The sequence below is a fragment of the Erythrolamprus reginae genome, chromosome 10 (genome assembly GCF_031021105.1).
Source record: "Erythrolamprus reginae isolate rEryReg1 chromosome 10, rEryReg1.hap1, whole genome shotgun sequence".
Classification (NCBI taxonomy): domain Eukaryota; kingdom Metazoa; phylum Chordata; class Lepidosauria; order Squamata; family Dipsadidae; genus Erythrolamprus; species Erythrolamprus reginae.
The window spans coordinates 4,058,684-4,077,872 of NC_091959.1; the positions used below are offsets into that span (position 1 = coordinate 4,058,684).

Sequence of the window (19,189 nt, forward strand, 5' to 3'; positions counted from 1 at the left end):
AAACATTTAAACACCATACAAACAACATTAAACATTTACAATTTATATGTATACAAAGTTTATCTTTTACAATTCTATTTACTATGCATTTTTTTAAATTTCCACCCAGTTGTATAATTTCTCCCACACTCTGTAATAGTCCTTATTTTGTTGGTTTTGTATCTCATATGTTAATTTGCTAAATTTGGCACAGTCTAATATTTTTTTAAACACCATTTCTTCGTTTGGGGTCTTTTCTTGCTTCCATACTTATGCAAATGCTAATCTTGCAGCTGTGAGTATATGATTTATTAAGTAATAATTTTCTTTACTATGTTTGCCTCTAATTATTCCTAATAAGTACATTTCTGGTTTCATCTCAAGTTTATAATCCAATATTTCTTCCATCCATGTCTGAATTTGGGTCCAAAGTTTTTTTGCTTCCTTACATCGCCACCAATATATTGCATTTTATAACTGTATTTTATTACTGTGTTTTTTACCCTCGTTAGCTGCCCTGAGTCCGATTGGAGAAGGGTGGCTATAAATCTAATTAATAGACAAATAAACAAATAAATAAATTTCTATAAATGAGGCATTTGTCAAAGCTAGGGAAAGGTTGCGGCACGCAGTTGGGGTTTCCAGGTAGAAATCACTACGGTCGTGATTCTCAACCTTGGCCACTCCCAGAATGACCCAGCAAGTCCACTTAGATGAAATTGGGAAAAAACAGTTTGAAGAAAAGAGACTTCCGCTCAGCATTAAGACAACCCCCTCCAGGGCCATTAATGAGCAGCCTCGATTTAAATTTAAAAAGTAAAAAGCAAATGGAATCTTCTCTGCTGAGGCTAAGACAAAGGGTGGTGCGAAGCCTGTGAAAAAACAACACAAACATTAAGAGCCAATAAAGTAGTACCCAAGTTTATTGAGGTATGGCAATACACCGCTGGAACTGAGATAATGCGTGACCATTCCACTCCCTGGTGACAGGCTGGTCCTTATGTAGGGTTTCACAGCCAAACCAGCTTCAGTGGCTTTTTTAGCCAATAAACCTAATGGAAAAGGGGGAAAAACTGTTACAATATGGCAATAATTGCCTTTTTTTTGTTTTTTGCAAATGGAGGAAGACTGGCCCTTACACTTTTGACCAATCCTCGCATTTACAACTTTATTTATTTTATTTATTAATCAGATTTGTATGCTGCCCCTCTCCGCAGACTCGGGGCGGCTCAAAGCAATAATAATACAATGTAAACAAATCTAATATTTAAGTTAATTTAAAAAAAAACCAATTTAGAAACCAATCATACATACTAGCGTACCATGCATAAATTTTATAAGCCTAGGGGGAGGGAAAGTCTCAATTCCCCCATGCCTGACGACAGAGGTGGGTTTTAAGGAGCTTACGAAAGGCTAGGAGGGTGGGGGCAACTCTGATATCTGGGGGGGGTTGGTTCCAAAGGGTCGGGGCCGCCACAGAGAAGGCTCTTCCCCTGGGTCCCGCCAAACAACATTGTTTAGTTGACGGGAACTATCATAGCCTCCCCATGGCAGGGATGGGCTGCAGGGGGCTTGTAGGGGTTTGGGAGAATCTCTAGCTAAGGTTCTGTGCAGTTTGAAGAACCACCCCAAATCCCTCTCTTGGCTGCCCCTGCCCCAACTGCCCCTCCCAGGAGTCCCCATGGGGCCCGTTTTGGATGCAGGGTGTGCGCAGAGGCTCATGGAGTACGAAAATTGGGCCTTCTGGAAGTTCGAGAAGGCCAGAAAAGGGCCTGTGTCCAGCCTCCAGAAAACCTCCGGAGCCTGGGGAGGGTAAAAATGCCCTCCCCCATGGTGCAAAAGGCTGACTAGGCCACACCCACCATGGCCACGCCCACCTAACAACCAGGCTGATAACCCTTTGCTAAAACTTTTGAAGTCCACTCTCACATTTGGTGCTGGCCAACTGGCACAAATCCATCCCAGGATTGTGTGACCCCCATTGGTGATTCTCTAGTCGGCGTCCCACAAGCAAAGCCAGATTTCTTTAACAACGGTCACAATTCACTTTGTGACGGCCAGTGAGTCGCTCAACCGCTGTGGCCAAGGTCATAAATTCAGGCGAAACTCCCTCAAACCGCCGCGGTGGTTAGCAATGGAAACTCTGCTCCCGATAGTGGTCGTATGTAGAGGACTTACTGCCCAAAAGTACGATGTAGAATATTCAAGAGAATATTCCCCCTACCTGCTCCCAGCATCGCAGAGGGATTGCAGTTGTTGGTACAGCTGATGACAGCAGCAATGACGACAGACCCGTGAGCCAGCTGGTACTCGTTGCCTTCATATTCGACAGGAACGACCCGGCACTGCTTTTCGGTGGGAATCTGAAAGCCTCTGAAGCCAACCTAGGGGATCAAATGGTGGTTAAGATAGGAGGACTTCAACCCCCAGAATTCTTGGCCACTTTAAGGTAGGAGGACTTCAACTCCCAGGATTCTGGTGGACTTCAACTCCCAGAATTCTTGGCCACTTTAAGATAGGTGGACTTCAACTCCCAGAATTCTTGGCCACTTTAAGATAGGTGGACTTCAACTTCCAGAATTCTTGGCCATTTTAAGATAGGTGGACTTCAACTCCCAGAATTCTTGGCCATTTTAAGATAGGTGGACTTCAACTCCCAGAATTCTTGGCCACTTTAAGATAGGTGGACCTCAACTCCCAGAATTCTGGTGGACTTCAACTCCCAGAATTCTTGGCCACTTTAAGATAGGTGGACTTCAACTCCCAGAATTCTTGGCCACTTTAAGATAGGTGGACTTCAACTCCCAGAATTCTTGGCCATTTTAAGATAGGTGGACTTCAACTCCCAGAATTCTTGGCCATTTTAAGATAGGTGGACTTCAACTCCCAGAATTCTTGGCCACAGTAAGATAGGTGGACTTCAACTCCCAGAATTCTTGGCCACTTTAAGCTAGGTGGACTTCAACTCCCAGAATTCTTGGCTACTTTAAGATAGGCGGACCTCAACTCCCAGAATTCTGGTGGACTTCAACTCCCAGAATTCTTGGCCACTTTAATATAGGTGGACTTTGACCCCCAGAATTCTGGGACTTGAAGTCTGCCTATCTTTAAGTGTCCAAGATTGAGAAATACTGCTGCAGATATAATGTTCAAAACATCCCAACTGATAGGAAACAGCCTTCAATATCCAGAGGGGAATTCCCCTGCCAAGATTTAAAAACCGCAAGATGGATTTTCAAACCGTACCTACCTTTTCACTCAAGCATGCTTGGAAGTCGCTCTTCATGTCGGTTACAGCCACTCTATCTTGGGCTCTTTTGGGACCACTTACATACGGTGTTATAGAACCCAGGTTTATATGTATTATCTGATGGAGGGGGAAAACCGTTTGGTTAGTTGCTACTTGACAACTGACAGTGTTTTGGCTTTTAAAACAAGCAAACTAAAAGCAAGAATAATTAAGTTATAGACTGACAAATATTTTTGAGGTCAAGCTGTCCTAAAAAAAAAAATGCAGCATCTTGAATTCCATACAATTATGGGTTTTATGTTATTGGAAAACACATGCTTTAGAACAGTGATTTTCAACCTTTTTTGAGCCGCGGCACATTTTTTGCATTTACAAAATCCTGGGGCACACCACCAACCAAAATGACACAAAATGACACCCTAAGACACTCTCCTCTCTTTTCCCATCCCTGTCTCCTCCCCCCCCTTGTGTGTGTGTGTCTGTATATACACACTCTTGAACCATTTCCAAAAACAGGTGAGGGCTGGGTTTTTTCTCTCTTATTCTTTGGGTGCTTTTTATCATATGCTTTAAATCAAGAGTCACTTCTCTCTCTCTTTTGTTTCTCTCTCTTTCCTCTCATTCTCTGTCTCAATCATTTTCTCATTTCTCTTTTTTCCTCCCCTTTTTGCTCATTTCTCTCTCTCTCTCTCTCTCCCTTCCTCTCCTTTTCTCTCTCTCTCTCTCTCTCTCTCTTGCTTTCTTTCTCTCTCTTTTTCTCTTTCTTTCTTTCTCTCTCTCTCACTCTCTCTTTCTCTCTCAGCAAAAAGTTGTGAGACCAGAACCTGAGCTTCCTGCTTCGCGGCACACCTGACCATGTCTCGCGGCACACTAGTGTGCCACGGCACACTGGTTGAAAAACACTGCTTTAGAATAGATCAACCACTTAAGTACTGGCATTTATTCAAAATTAACAGTAATATTCTCATGGTGTACAGGGGAAAAGCATTTTGAAATTCCCTGATATTTCCCTGTAACGATCTAGTTAAGACGCGGTCGTAATTGACGTCATACCAAACGGCTAAGCTGTGGAGAAATATCGGTAGCTGGGAAGCAAGTGGTTGCCACAGTTCTGCTCATTTTTGCTTGACTCTGCCAGGCAGCGCAATCCGGGTTTTTTTTTTACACGATTTCCCCCTGACTTTTAAACATTTTAATACAGCTTGTTTCCCCCCCCCCCCGATTTATTCCCTTTTTTTCACGAATTTCCTGATAATATTTTCCTCGAATTCCCTAATCATTCCCTGATTTCCCTGTTTTCCAGGTTTACAAAGATAGCTCAAGTCTTTGCAATATTAAAAATAAATTTATTCCCTTTCGGGCAATTCACTGGAGGTTACTAAAGAGCACACATTTGAAAAGAAAGAGAAATAAAATGCCTTGATCTGAAGTAAGAGTGGTGGCATAAAAATACAATAAATAAATAAATAAATAAAGAAATAAATAAATTAAAATAATGGGGTTTTTTTTGGGGGGGGGGGCTGTTTAAAAATGCCTTTGAATAAAAAGGCAAATATTTAAGAAAAAAAGCACAGCAACCCTGATAAGACGGAGTGGCTGTGGGTTTTGCCTCCCAAGGACAATTCCATCTGTCCGTCCATCACCCTTGGGGGGTGATTATTGACCCCCTCGGAGAGGATCCTCAACTTGGGCATCCTCCTCGATCCACAGCTCACATTAGAGAACCATCTCTCAGCTGTGGCGAGGGGGACGTTTGCCCAGGTTCGCCTGGTGCACCAGTTGCAGCCCTATTTGGACCGGGACTCACTGCTCAGTCACTCATGCCCTCATCACCTCGAGGTTCGACTACTGTAATGCTCTCTACATGGGGCTACCTTTGAAAAGTGTTCGGAAACTTCAGATCGTGCAGAATGCAGCTGCGAGAGCAGTCACGGGCTTCCCCAGGTATGCCCATGTTACACCAACACTCCGCAGTCTGCATTGGTTGCCGATCAATTTCCGGTCACAATTCAAAGAGTTGGTTATGACCTATAAAGCCCTTCATGGCATCGGACCAGAATATCTCCGAGACCGCCTTCTGCTGCACGAATCCCAGTGACCGATTAGATCCCACAGAGTGGGCCTTCTCCGGGTCCCATCAACTACTAAACAATGTCGGTTGGTGGGCCCCAGGGGAAGAGCCTTCTCTGTGGCGGCCCCGACTCTCTGGAACCAGCTCCCCCCAGAGATTAGAACTGCCCCTACCCTCCTTGACTTTCGTAAACTCCTCAAAACCCACCTTTGTCGTCAGGCATGGGGGAACTGAGATATTTCCCCCGGGCCTATATAATTTATGTATGGTATGTTTGCATGTATGTCTGCTTAATAATGGGGTTTTTAAAATATTTTAAATTGTAAATTATTAGATTTGCCATGAACTGTTTTATTGTGTTGTGAGCCGCCCCGAGTCTACAGAGAGGGGCGGCATACAAATCTAATTAATAATAATAATAATAATAACAACAACAACAATAACAATAACAAGAAGTTTGAAAAAGGCTGCCCCGGTTTGTACTTACTTGAGAATATTCAGGTTCCTTGGAAGAATACTGGTAATTTCTAAACAGTTTCACAGTTTTAAGATACGTCTCCACGGACTTGAGTCTGACGTCGTCACAGCCTACGAGAAAAGCTTGAAAGTCTGATCCTATCTCCAAAGATTGCGAAACCCATTAAGCTCCTTTAAGCCAACCAAATCTCCTCCCACGCTGTCAATCTTACCTGTATGCTTTAAGTGCTTTAACGTTACATCATCTACAGGGAAAAAGCTCAGAATTGCGCCATATTCCGGACACATGTTCGCGATGGTCGTTCGGTCCCCAATGGAGAGCTGAGAAACGCCGGGGCCAAAGAATTCCACAAATTTTCCAGATACCCCTGCTTGTCTTAGTTGCTATGGAGACAGGGGGAAAAAAGAACTGTCCAGTATCATATGTAGGCCGAGGGGAAATGTTACAGCATTGTTTATTTTTTAATAAATGGTTAGTGGTTTCAAAAAGGATAATCCATCAGACTTATTCCCCTACTAACCAGCAAGGAACACAGTACAGTGTTCCCTCGATTTTCGCGGGTTCGAACTTCGCGAAAAGTCTATACTACGGTTTTTTAAAATATTAATTAAAAAATACTTTGCGGGCTTTTCCCCTATACCATGGTTTTCCCCGTCTGATGACGTCATATGTCATCGCCAAACTTTCATCCGACTTTAATAAATATATTTTTTAATAAACTTTAATAAACAAACATGGTGAGTAATGATCTAAATGGTTGCTAAGGGAATGGGAAATTGCACTTTAGGGGTTTAAAGTGTTAAGGGAAGGCTTGAGATACTGTTCATAGCCAAAAATGGTGTATTTACTTCCGCATCTCTACTTCGCGGAAATTCAACTTTCGCGGGTGGTCTCGGAACACATCCCCTGCAAAAATCGAGGGAACACTGTAGTTGCATTACATGTTACATGCAGCTCATAACTCTGGGTTTTACCTTGGGTGGTTGCTTGTACATGACCAACCTGCCTCCTTGATCCTTGAAAGAGAGTTCTGACATACCTTCGTAATGCTCAGGACTACATCGATGGATGTAGCAAGGGAGCTGGCTGATCCGGTCAGTTCACACCCAATCACCTCGGGCAACGTGAGGGTGATGGGGAGGCCCAGCATGACCGCTTCCGTTTCAATTCCGCCCATACCTAGGTGGGGCAAGAAGAGCATTGGACAGCTTATTGAAAGACGGAGGTGTTACACCGTATATATATATATATATATATATATATATATATATATATATATATATATATATATATCAAAAAAATAAAGGGAACACTCAAAGAGCACAATACAACTCTAAGTAAATCAAACTTCTGTGAAATCAAACTGTCCACTTAGGAAGCAATACTGGTTGACAATTCAATTTCACCTGCTGTTGTGCCCATTCAACTTTGTAACAGAACAAAGTATTCAATGAGAATATTTCATTCATTCAGATCTAAAATGTGTTAGATTAGATTAGATTTATTGGATTTATATGCCGCCCCTCTCCCTAGACTCGGGGCGGCTCACAACAATGGTAAAAACAATACATAGTAACAAATCTAATATTTAGCAATGTAAATTACAGTTTTAGGTTAAAAAATCCAAAAGAAGCCCCAATATATAAAAAACAAGCACACAATCGAATCATACACAGAAACTACACGGGCAAGGGGGAGATGTTTCAATTCCCCCATGCCTGACGGCAGAGGTGGTTTTTAAGGAGTTTCCGAAAGTCAAGGAGGGTGGGGGCAATCCTAATCTCTGGGGGGACCTGGTTCCAGAGGGTCGGAGCCACCACAGAGAAGGCTCTTCCCCTGGGTCCCGCCAGACGACATTGTTTCGTCGACAGGACCCGAAGAAGGCCCACTCTGTGGGACCTAACTGGTCGCTGGGATTCGTGGGATTTTTTTTTTTTTTTGAGCAGTGTATTTTTGCCTGCAATCCTGTCTTTTGAATTGTAATCTAAAAGCATTACCATTGAAATTACAGAGACCTTCGTGGTGCTGACATTTGAAAATAACTCGGTGGCCAACCAGCCCAACCGTCTTGGCACCAATCTCACCCCAACTAACCTCTTTAGAAAGACGCTGTACAAAAGCCCTTTAAAGCCCTTCATGGCATCGGACCAGAATACCTCCGGAACCGCCTTCTACCGCACGAATCCCAGCGGCCGATAAGGTCCCACAGAGTTGGCCTTCTCCGGGTCCCGTCGACCAAACAATGTCGTTTGGCGGGCCCCAGGGGAAGAGCCTTCTCTGTGGCGGCCCCAGCCCTCTGGAATCAACTCCCCCCGGAGATTAGAATGGCCCCCACCTTCCTTGTCTTTCACAAGTTACTCAAGACCCACCTATATCGCCAGGCATGGGGGAACTAAGACATCTCCCCCAGGCTTTCTTATATTTTATGTTTGGTATGTATGTGCTGTATGGTTTTTTAACAGTTGGGGTTTTTTATATAATTCTTATTATTAGATTTGTTCCATTGTTTATACTGTCTTTTATTGTTGTTGTGAGCCGCCCCGAGTCTTCGGAGAGGGGCGGGATACAAATCTAATAAAATAAATAAAAAAAATAAGTATTTCAGACAGAAGAGATTCCAAAGCCTCTCGAAGCTACTTACCCCAACCCAGGATCCCCAAGCCGTTCACCATGGTTGTATGAGAATCTGTGCCAATAACACTGTCGGGGTAGAGGACGTTTTTCACGTCGAACACTACTCTTGACAGGTGTTCCAGATTCATCTGATGGACCATTCCTGTCCCAGGAGGAATTACCGAGACATTTCTGAAAACTTTGGAACCCCACTAGTTTAAAAAGAGAAACAGACAGACAGACAGACAGACAGACAGACAGAAAAGGTGTGTTAGGTTCACTCTTTCTAAACCAGCAATTCCCACTCTGGCACCTCCCCAATAAATAGTACTGCAAATTTTGAGAATTGCAATGGCAAGAGATGCTGGTTAATTTCTTCCCTGTAGCAACAAGAGAATTGGCTGTATCCATTAATGCTAAAACTTTCCATTTTTATAATAAGAAAGAAGGGGAGATGGATTCTGATCTTGGTAAATCTTTTATTGATCCATTCTTCTTCTTTTTTAAACTTCTCCTGGGTCATGCTGCTTTCAAAGCGACGTACCTTGAAAAATTGGAGTCTCTCTTTATTTCGTCCAAATTCCATCTCTTGATTCTTAAATACTGTTTCAGGCCTAAGGAGATGAAAGCGGGGGGGGGGGGGGGGGGTATTAAAACCGTTATTTGCAGTGCTTAGAAAAACACCCCCAAAACCCCATTTTTTTCTTGCTAACATTTTAGGAAATATTGCACAAAGAAAAATAAACAGTATGGAGTTAAAGGGATATTTCCTGTCTATTTTTAGCGGGAGAGGGAGCTGGGAGAAATACCTTCAAAATAATGCATGATAGTTCTACATTCCCCACACACACACTCCGGGAGAGAAAGGGCCAATACACAATAGAAAGTAGGTAGAGCCTATTACATGTACAATGACTCAATCTGTAATACATAAAAGCAAGCATCTCTCCAATGGTGGTTTTACACTCTGATGATGTTAGCAGGGGCTAACAAAAGCTTAGTAATATTTTTTTTTTAAGTTCCAAAAATCATGATGCTCATACATACTATACGTATATATATATCCATATGTTTATGGCTATAAGCCATCCAGAGTCACCCTATGGTAACATGGACCGCCAATACATTTTATTAATAAATAACTCAATTACTTTTCCTAGCAGTAAAAATCCTTTGTCCCAAAAGGTGGTTATGACCTATAAAGCCCTTCATGGCACCAGACCAGATTATCTCAGGAACTGCCTTCTGCTGCACGAATCCCAGCAACCAGTTAGGTCCCACAGAGTAGGCCTTCTCTGGGTCCCGTCGACTAAACAACGTCGCTTGGCGGGACCCAGGGGAAGAGCCTTCTCTGTGGCGCCCCTGGCCCTTTGGAACCAACTCCCCCCCAGAGATTAGAATTGCCCCCACCCTCCTCGCCTTTCGTAAACTTCTTAAAAGCCACCTCTGCCATCAGGCATGGGGGAACTGAGATATTCTTTCCCCCTAAGCCTTTACAATTTACGCATGGTATGTCTGTATATATGTTTGGTTTTATAATAAGGTTTTTTTTTAGTTATTTTACTATTGAATTGGATTGTTACATGCTGTTTTTATCATTGTTGTTAGCTGCCCTGAGTCTACGGAGAGGGGCGGCATACAAATCCAATAAACAAACAAACAAACAAACAAATAAAACATGCATATACAGTGATACCTCGTCTTACAAACGCCTCGTCTTACAAACTTTTCGAGATACAAACCCGGATTTTAAGATTTTTTTGCCTCTTCTTACAAACTATTTTCACCTTACAAACCCACCACTGCCGCTGGGATGGCTCGCCTCCGGACTTCCGTTGCCAGCGAAGCAACCGTTTTTGTGCTGCTGGGATTCCCCTGAGATTCCCCTCCATGGGAAACCCCACCTCCGGACTTCATGTTTTTGTGATGCTGCATGGGAATCCCAGCAGTGCAAAAACAGGCGCTTTGCTGGCAACGGAAGTCTGGAGGTGGGGTTTCCCATGGAGGGGAACCTCAGGGGAATCCAAGCAGAGCAAAAACGGGCACTTCGGCTGGCAAGAGGGGTGAATTTTGGGCTTGCACGCATTAATCGCTTTTCCATTGATTCCTATTGAAAACATTGTTTCATCTTACAAACTTTTCACCTTAAGAACCTCGTCCCGGAACCAATTAAGTTTGTAAGACAAGGTATCACTGTACAGTAGTTAAGATCTGGTTAGAAGCCAGCTTTGCTAGCTGTGGTCAGTTTCGGACTGCAGAACAGGAATGCCCCCCACCCCACCCCCCCAAAGCCAGGAGGGAGATTTAAAAAGGCACGCTTACTCAGGCACTGGTTGAAGATGAAAAGGACACAAGAGGGGGGTGTTCTCGATCTGCACAGAAAACTGCCCCGGGTTCCGCTTTGATTCTCCGTCACAGGGACCTTTGCAGCTGGACTGGTCTCGGCACGGGAACTTCCGAGGAGCTTTCAGGGGGGAAATTTTTGAGGAAGGGGGCCGTGGGAGATCGCCTCCTCCGGGATTCGGAGTGTTCTGTATTGCACTAGGCAAAAATGAAATGGAAAGAATGCTTGGTTCGTTGCGATCCTTTGAATCCTCATTACGCTAAAGTAGATTTTATATATACAGTATTCCCTCGATTTTCGCGGGTTTGCACTTTGCGAAAAGTCTACACCACGGTTTTTCAAAAATATTAGTTAAAAAATACTTCGTGGGTTTTTTCCCTATCCCACCCGATGACGTCATACGTCATTTGCCAAACTTTAGTCTGCCTTTAACATTTCCCTATTTTCCTCCCCAAAAACTAAGGTGCGTCTTATGCTCCGATGTATCTTATACTCTGAAAAATACAGTAGTTATGGGTAAGGACAAGCAAACTCAGAGATTACCGAGGAGCTTTCAATTGTGCATCACAAATTCCCTATTCCTGCTTCAAATACAAGAGGATTCATAATCTACAGTGTTCCCTCGATTTTCGCGGGTTCGAACTTTGCGGAAAGTCTATACCACGGTTTTTCAAAAATATTAATTAAAAAATACTTTGCGGTTTCCCCCCCGATACCACGGTTTTTCCCCACCCGATGACGTCATATGTCATCGCCAAACTTTCGTCTGCATTTAATAAATATTTTTAAAAATAAACTTTAATAAATAAACATGGTGAGTAATGATCTAAATGGTTGCTAAGGGAATGGGAAATTGCAGTTTAGGGGTTTAAAGTGTTAAGGGAAGGCTTGTGATACTGTTCATAGCTAAAAATAGTGTATTTACTTCCGCATCTCTACTTCGCGGAAATTCGACTTTCGTGGGCGGTCTCAGAACGCATCCCCCGCGAAAAGCGAGGGAACACTGTATTTAAATTCAATCTATTTTTGAGTCTACCCGTCCCCAACAAAGTCTAAGGAAGCCGATAATTCAATGGATACCATTTGCTGAAGTCAATCTGCAAAGAATGATCCACAGTAAGATCTGTTGGGCAGGCAGGATGGACTCGCGTAGGGTCTCCTCCAAGGTTCTTCACCGCTTCCCTCATGGCAGCAAAATCGACCATTGCAGGAATTCCACTGGCAAACAGGAATAATGTTTTCTACTTAGTACTTCTGCAAAGCCGGCAGTGTGGATTCAATCCATTTCACCAAGAGGGTTAACAGCGATTCTGGCTATGATTTAAGCCAGGGGCCTCCAAACTTGGCAACTTTTAAGACTTGTAGACAGAATTCCTCAGCCAGCATGGGAGAATTCTGGGAGTTGAAGTCCAGAAGTATTAAAAGCTGCCGATTTTGGAGGATTAAGCCGCAGTGGCCGAGTTCACACATTGTTCTAAGTCAAAGAAGCAATGATGGATGGAATTTGGCATCACGCAAAGCTTAAAACAACCCAACTACGTTATTTAACTCTGTTTAACATGCGAGTCCCATCATAGGTTGACTGGGAAGACAACAAGCTCAGTGGTATCGGGGGTTACAAATCTACTCATTAGACACCCTGGAGAAAAATTCCTGTCTGAACGCCTGCATGGAGTTATTTATTTATTTTATTTATTCGATTTTTATGCTGCCCTTCTCCTTAAGACTCAGGGCGGCTTACAACATGTTAGCCATAGCACTTTTTAACAGAGCCAGGCTCTTGCCCCCACAATCCGGGTCCTCATTTTACCCATCTCGGAAGGATGGAAGGCTGAGTCAACCTTGAGCAGGTGATGAGATTTGAACCGCTGACCTTCAGATCTACAGTCAGCTTCAGTGGCCTGCAGTACAGCACTCTACCTGCTGCGACCCCCCCGGCTCTGTTATCCTGAAACATCCAACCTGCTGCAATGATCTTCCATTATTTCAATCCTAACAGACTTTCGCTGGCGTGTTGCTTAGGGAACCACTGCCAGGATAAACTCATATGATCTCAATTTCTGGCCATCTAAATACTGGGAAAGACCCACCCTGAACGTTTATAAAAACTCATCAGTTTCTAACTAAAACAGACGAACTCGGGGAGGAAAAGTGGGTCTTACGTGAAATCTTGGAGCAAGACTCTGGCAGGACAAAAGGGCACTTCAACATTGTTCTGTTTGGCTGGCCAGTCCAGGATATTCATCACGTCTCCTTCTTTCACTAGGAAACCGTCCCAGTTGCGGACAGCCGCTTCCAACATGACCCGTATGGTGTAAGGCAGGAGATCTGTAAATGGACAGAACAGCTAAAGTCTGCTATTCCTGCTATAGGCTTTTTTCTAAACCGGGAAACTTTTGTAATGAGAAAATGTCAGGAAGGCATAGAATTCAATTCAATTTATTAGATTTGTATGCCGCCCCTCTCCGAAGACTCGGGGCGGCTCACAACAATAATAAAAACAATATTCCAGCGAAAACAAATCTAATATTAAAAAGCACATAAAACCCTATCATATTTTAAAAAGAAAACAACATATTTATTTATCTATTTTATTTATTTATTGGATTTGTATGCCGCCCCTCTCCGGAGACTCGGGGCGGCTAACAGCAACAATAAAACAGTGTACAATAGTAATTCAATACTAAAAACGATTAAAAACCCATTAATATAAAAACCAAACATACATACATACATACCATGCATAGAATTGTAAAGGCCTAGGGGGAAAGAGGATCTCAATTCCCCTATGCCTGACGGCAGAGGTGGGTTTTAAGTAGCATACCCAAACATAAATATAAAAAAGCCTGGGGGAAAGGTATCTCAACTCCCCCATGCCTGGCGGTATAGATGGGTCTTGAATAATTTATGAAAGACAAGGAGTGTGGGGGCAGTTCTAATCTCCGGGCGGAGTTGGTTCCAGAGGGCCGGGGCTGCCACAGAGAAGGCTCTTCCCCTGGGGCCCGCCAAACGACATTGTTTGGTCGACGGGACCCGGAGAAGGCCAACTCTGTGGGACCTTATCGGTCACTGGGATTCGTGCGGTAGCAGGCGGTTCCGGAGGTACTCTGGTCCAATGCCATGCAGGGCTTTAAAGGTCATAACCAACACTTTGAATTGTGACCGGAAACTGATCGGCAGGCCACGGAGTGTTGCAGAAACGTGGGCGAATCTAGAAAGCCCCACGATGGCTCTCACGGCCACATTCTGCACGATTTGAAGTTTCCGAACACTTTTCAGAGGTAGCCCCATGTAGAGAGCGTTGCAGTAATCGAACCTCGAGGTGAAGACAGGGCATGAGCGACTGTGAGCAGTGACTCCCTGTCCAGAATAGAGCAGGGGGTCTCCAAACATGGCAACTTTAAGAGTGCGGAATTCTGGGCGTTGAAATCCACGAGTCCCAAAGTTGTCAAGTTTGGAGACCCCCCAAACACAGGGATTTCTGCTTGGGGAGATAAAAGAGCAGTGGTGCAACACAATCTATGCAACTGAGCTAGACCAACAGATTAATTTTGACACATGGCAGCTACTGTGGTCCCGATTACAGATCATCCTCAACTTACAACAGTTCGTTTAGTGATCATTTAAAGTTACAATGGCACTGCATTATAAACAACCAGTCATTAGATTTCCTTTCCTTTAAGCATCATTTGGAAATATGGAAAACATTAATAGGCATTTGCTGGTTATTCTTGGCATTAGCTTTCTTAGGGCTGAGTATGGGCCAGGAGTTAAAGAGCCCACATGTCCTACTCTTGGATTTTGGAATCTGGCAAGCACGTATTTCAATAAACCTATTTAATGTTGCATACTGAAAAACACATGACTTATTACAAACAATAGGGACAGCTGCTAATCAGAGGACCTTTTAAAACTAGATTGCTAACTTTATTATTGACTGTGGTCCAGGTGAGAGCAATTGCCGAAGAGGTAAAGAAATAACTCTGCAGCAATGAATTATGAGAACATTTGTCTAAGGCGGTGTTTCCCAACCTTGTAAACTTGAAGCCATTTGGACTTCAACTCCCAGAAGTCCAGATATCTTCAAGTTGCCAAGGTTGGGAAACACTAGTCTAAGGGCACTGGAAATTTCTGTAAGTCTGTGAACAAACGTTCAACCACCTCCTCGGGAAGAAAAAACAATAAGGATAAAGCATACTATGTTAGTAGACCAACATAATAATTTTTCAGCTCTGAAGGTTGCAAACTATTGCTGCAGGCTTCGTTAGTTTCATTTAAATTACTCAGAATTTTCTAAGGCAGATGAGATAATTTCTCCCTCATTAAGTGATTCATCAAAGGCTAACCATATAGAAAAGTGTTTATGAACTGACAAGAGTATTTGCAGTTTGGGCTGTTGAGTGAGAAATAGACATTCCCTGAAGTGTTTCTTATCCCAAAACATACACTCAGGTGACTACCAAACAATTTTACAACTACCTTCAAGATTTTCAATGTGACAGACAGAGAACCAGAAACAGTTCATTAATAACTTAAAGGCTCTGATCTCAACTTTCAATATTTGTATGGGGAGATTGCACGCGTATCAAGGAATCAAATTCATGGTTCAATGCACTTCCACTGAGGAGGGAAGGCAAGATATAAATGAAATGACAAACACAATTTGAAAGACCAAATGAACAATTCAGCTACTCTCCCAAAAAAAACCCTCACAAGTTTGTCTAATGTAAATTAAATATCATCTTGTCCTGGTCACCTTTTGGAAGGAAGGTGAGCAATTAGTAGACCCTGTTATGCTTTTAAGAGACAGTTTTGTATGGTCAACTACTGTATCTGCTTCTTGAAAAGTACATATAGCAAGCAGAATTTCTGTTCTTTTTCTAAAAGATAAGGACGACAGCAGCGTGCCAACACCCAGCTGAACCAACTGATAAACAAAGGCTATAATTCTGAGTAAGCTTTTTCTACAGTCCTCTCTGAAATTCACTAAATAGATTTCGTTAATTTGAAAATACACCAATAATTTTCAAGCACAAAGAAAGGAATATATTTGGACTAAGGAAGCTAATTTCTGGATGACAAGTTACCAAAGGAATTAATTTTATTTTGCAAAACTCTTATGGAAGGGTACACAGGCTTCTCATAGAACCAAGAAAGAGCAACCAAAAGTTAAAATGAACAAACTTTAGCATAAATAACACATTAATGGCACATTTAAAGGAGTCTATGTCTACTTCTAATTTGAATTTGAATGTTCAGAAGAAGGATCTTAATAACAAACCTTAGGCACATTTACTCAACTTTCATAGAGAAAGCATTTAGGATTACAATTCAGCAGCATAATCTCAAAAATGTAACAAGGCCACCAATCCCCAAATTCATTTTAAGTCTACTTAAGAAATCTTACAAGAGGTTCGTTTTATTAGGTTTATATTAAAAAGACACAACTGAAAAGTATTTTTACCATATTTGGTGCCTCCTAGTTTAGCAATGTTGTAGAACTTTTTCTCTGCATTGTCACTCAGTGTTTCAATTAAGTGCTGGAACAGGTGTCCTGAAAAACAAAGTTACTTGATATGTTTGTATATGTGGTTGGACAGGAAGGCTGCAATTTTATCCATTTTGACTTTGAATAATACCCACTAAATTCCCTGGAATTCACTACTAAGTTTAAAAAGTAAGTAATAAATATTTAGGTGGCAAGATTAAATGTTTTCCTGTATTCTTCCTATCAATAATTTGCAGTGGAATGTTATTTTATATATATTAAATACTTTTAGTCTAATTTAAATAGAACTTAAATACCTCATAATAGATTCTATATATAACATTAATTTTTTTTAGAACACTAAATATACAGGTCTAATACCAGTCTGGTAAATATTAGGCCACATCAAGGTTTAGTCATACTTGGAAGACTGAAAACAATAGAGCTTAAATCTTGAGTAACAAATCCCAGTGATGTTAATTCACTGTCAGTACAATTAAACTTAAGACCCAAGTCATTGTCTTCATTAACACATGATAAATTATATTTAATATTCTAGAGACAAAAGTTAAAATGTTCAACAGCAGAACATATATTCTTTATGTATAACTAGTACTTGAAGAATTGTAAAGAAAGTTGTCTTTATCTCCAGTAGACTGAGTAAACTTTGGTTTGGGGAGGAATCATGCAAGTGTGTTTCTCTCTATCAGCAATGCCATTATTCACAAATGCTTCAATGGTACCCAAGGTTTAATGTTAAAGCCTTCAGAAAGAAGTCTTGCTCATAGCACATGGATATGTCTTTGAATCCCAGGAGGAATATTTTTGGTGGATAAAAGACTGTGATCTGCTGGAGACTATTTTGCTTTGAAATCACCCCATCTTAACTTTTTCCGCTATGCATCTGTGGACAGCAGACAGGGCTGTGATCTTTGCTATGGGACGAAGGAATGTATTGCAGCGGAAGAACAGGAGAAAGAAACCAGTCCCTCATTTTGCTAATCTCTTAATAGCTTTTTTTGCCCAGCTTCCAATATTCTCATTTGTTGGAGCACCGAAAACCCAGAACTACATCAAGTCAATGTGGAGAGGGAGCATGAAAGTGAGAAGAATGCAGAAGACATGTAGATGATGGGACATGTAGTAGTTAAGAGACATGGAAGGGGATGATGGGAGCCCTTGTTTAACAGTTCTGGAAGTGTGATGGGAATAGTAGTCCTTGGACTACACAGAAGGGGATGATGGTTGTTTCAGAGCTGGAATGGGGATGTGGAAATGGGGGTGAGTTTCCTAATTCTGACAGGAGGATGACAGGCAGGGCACCCCGAGGGAAACGGACAAGGATGATGGGAGTGGTTGTATCTCAGCCCTGCAATGGGGAAGAGGGGAACTGCACCCCAAGGGAAACAGGAATGGGCAGGCCAAATACCAGAAAGGGGATGATGGGAACTGTGGTTTAATAATCCTGACAGGGAGATGCCAGGAACGGTACCTCAAGAGAAATGGACAGGGATGATAAGAACTGCTTGACAAACCTGGGATGGGGACGATGGGGATAGTAGCCCAAGGCCTATAGAAGGGGGTGATGGTTGTTTCAGAGCTGGAATGGGGACGTTGAAATGGGGGTGAGTTTCCTAATTCTGACAGGAGGATGAGAGGCAGGGCACCCCGAGGAAAACGGACAGGGTTGATGGGAACGGTTGTATGATGGGAAGTGCACCCCAAGGGAAACAGGAATTGGCAAGCCAAAGACGAGAAACAGGATGATGGGAACTGTGGTTTAATAGCCCTAATGGGGAGATACGGTACCCCAAGAGAAAGGGACAGGGATGATGGGAAATACTGGATAAGCATGGGATGGGGGCGATGGGGCTAGTAGGGGTTGCTGAGATGGGGATGATGGCTTACTAGTCTTGACAGGAGGATGACAGGCAGGACACCTGGAGGGAAACGGACAGGGATGATGGGAGCGGTTGTATCTCAGCCCTGCAATGGAGATGGGGGGAACTGCACCCCAAGGGAAGCAGGAATGGGCAGCCAAAGCCCAGAAAGGGGATGATGGGAATTGTGGTTTAATAGCTCTGGTGGGGAGATGCCAGGAGCGGTACCCAAAGAGAAATGGACAGGGATGATGGGAACTACTTGATAAGCCTGGGATGGGGGTGGTGGGAAGAGTAGGGGATGCTGGGGTGGGGGTGATGGGAATAGTAGTCCAAGGCCCATAGAAAGAGGGTGGTGGTTGTTTCAGAGCTGGAATGGGGATGCTGAGATGGAGGTGACAGTTCCATGGTCCTGACAGGAGGATGAGAGGCAGGACACCCCGAGGGAAACAGACAGGGATTATGGGAGCAGTTGTATGATGGGAAGTGCACCTCATGGAATGGGCAAGAGAGGGGATAATGGGAACTGTAGTCCCCTCTCACATATATCTTGAGGGGGTGGGTGGGTGGGAAAACCCAAACAAATTGACAGGGGGGTGGAAGGCAAGCAAGGAAGGAAGGAAGGAAGATGGTTGACAGCCCAGCCCTCCTTTTATCCAAGGGGGAGGGCAGGCCGGTCCAGGCGGGCACAAAGGGGCCATTTTACTACCCTCCCCGCCCCCCTTCCCTTCATCGCCACTGACCTGCCGGGGCCGCCTCCATCTTCCTCTCCCGAAGAAGTTGTGAGGGGAAGGGAAGAAAACCCTGGGAGGGGGGGGCGGCGGAGCCCTCCCCTCACAGACCGCGCGAGAAACGAGGGAGGGAGGACAACCGGCGGGGCCCCTCAGCGCCTCCGCCCGGCCCTCCCCGCTCCCTCATTGGACTCTCCCGGTTCTCGCGAGAGCTCCGCCGTTCGCAAGAAAGGAAAGGCGCGCGAACTCTCGCGAGGTTTCGAGTCCGGCGCGAGGGGGGCGGCGCTCGCGCGTCAGCGCCCGCCTCCTTCTCTCCTCCTCCTCTATCTCTGGTCAGGGATAGCGGCTCAGGCAG

General features: G+C 43.5%; 1 protein-coding gene across 1 annotated transcript in view; it reads right to left on the reverse strand.

The window, feature by feature from the left end:
- Window positions 1–19,039, reverse strand: part of IREB2 (iron responsive element binding protein 2) — a 32,561-nt gene extending 13,522 nt beyond the window's left edge. The window contains exons 1-13 of the mRNA XM_070763182.1: window positions 18,847–19,039; window positions 16,200–16,289; window positions 12,898–13,063; window positions 11,816–11,953; window positions 10,714–10,932; window positions 8,936–9,005; window positions 8,420–8,603; window positions 6,818–6,957; window positions 5,990–6,161; window positions 5,788–5,888; window positions 3,230–3,346; window positions 2,204–2,363; window positions 896–1,031 (exon numbers count right to left, since the gene is read on the reverse strand). Coding sequence (XP_070619283.1) covers window positions 896–1,031; window positions 2,204–2,363; window positions 3,230–3,346; window positions 5,788–5,888; window positions 5,990–6,161; window positions 6,818–6,957; window positions 8,420–8,603; window positions 8,936–9,005; window positions 10,714–10,932; window positions 11,816–11,953; window positions 12,898–13,063; window positions 16,200–16,289; window positions 18,847–18,865 — 1,712 coding nt within the window. The 5' untranslated portion in view covers window positions 18,866–19,039. The remainder of the gene's footprint in view (window positions 1–895; window positions 1,032–2,203; window positions 2,364–3,229; window positions 3,347–5,787; window positions 5,889–5,989; window positions 6,162–6,817; window positions 6,958–8,419; window positions 8,604–8,935; window positions 9,006–10,713; window positions 10,933–11,815; window positions 11,954–12,897; window positions 13,064–16,199; window positions 16,290–18,846) is intronic.
- Window positions 19,040–19,189: the final 150 nt, after the last annotated feature.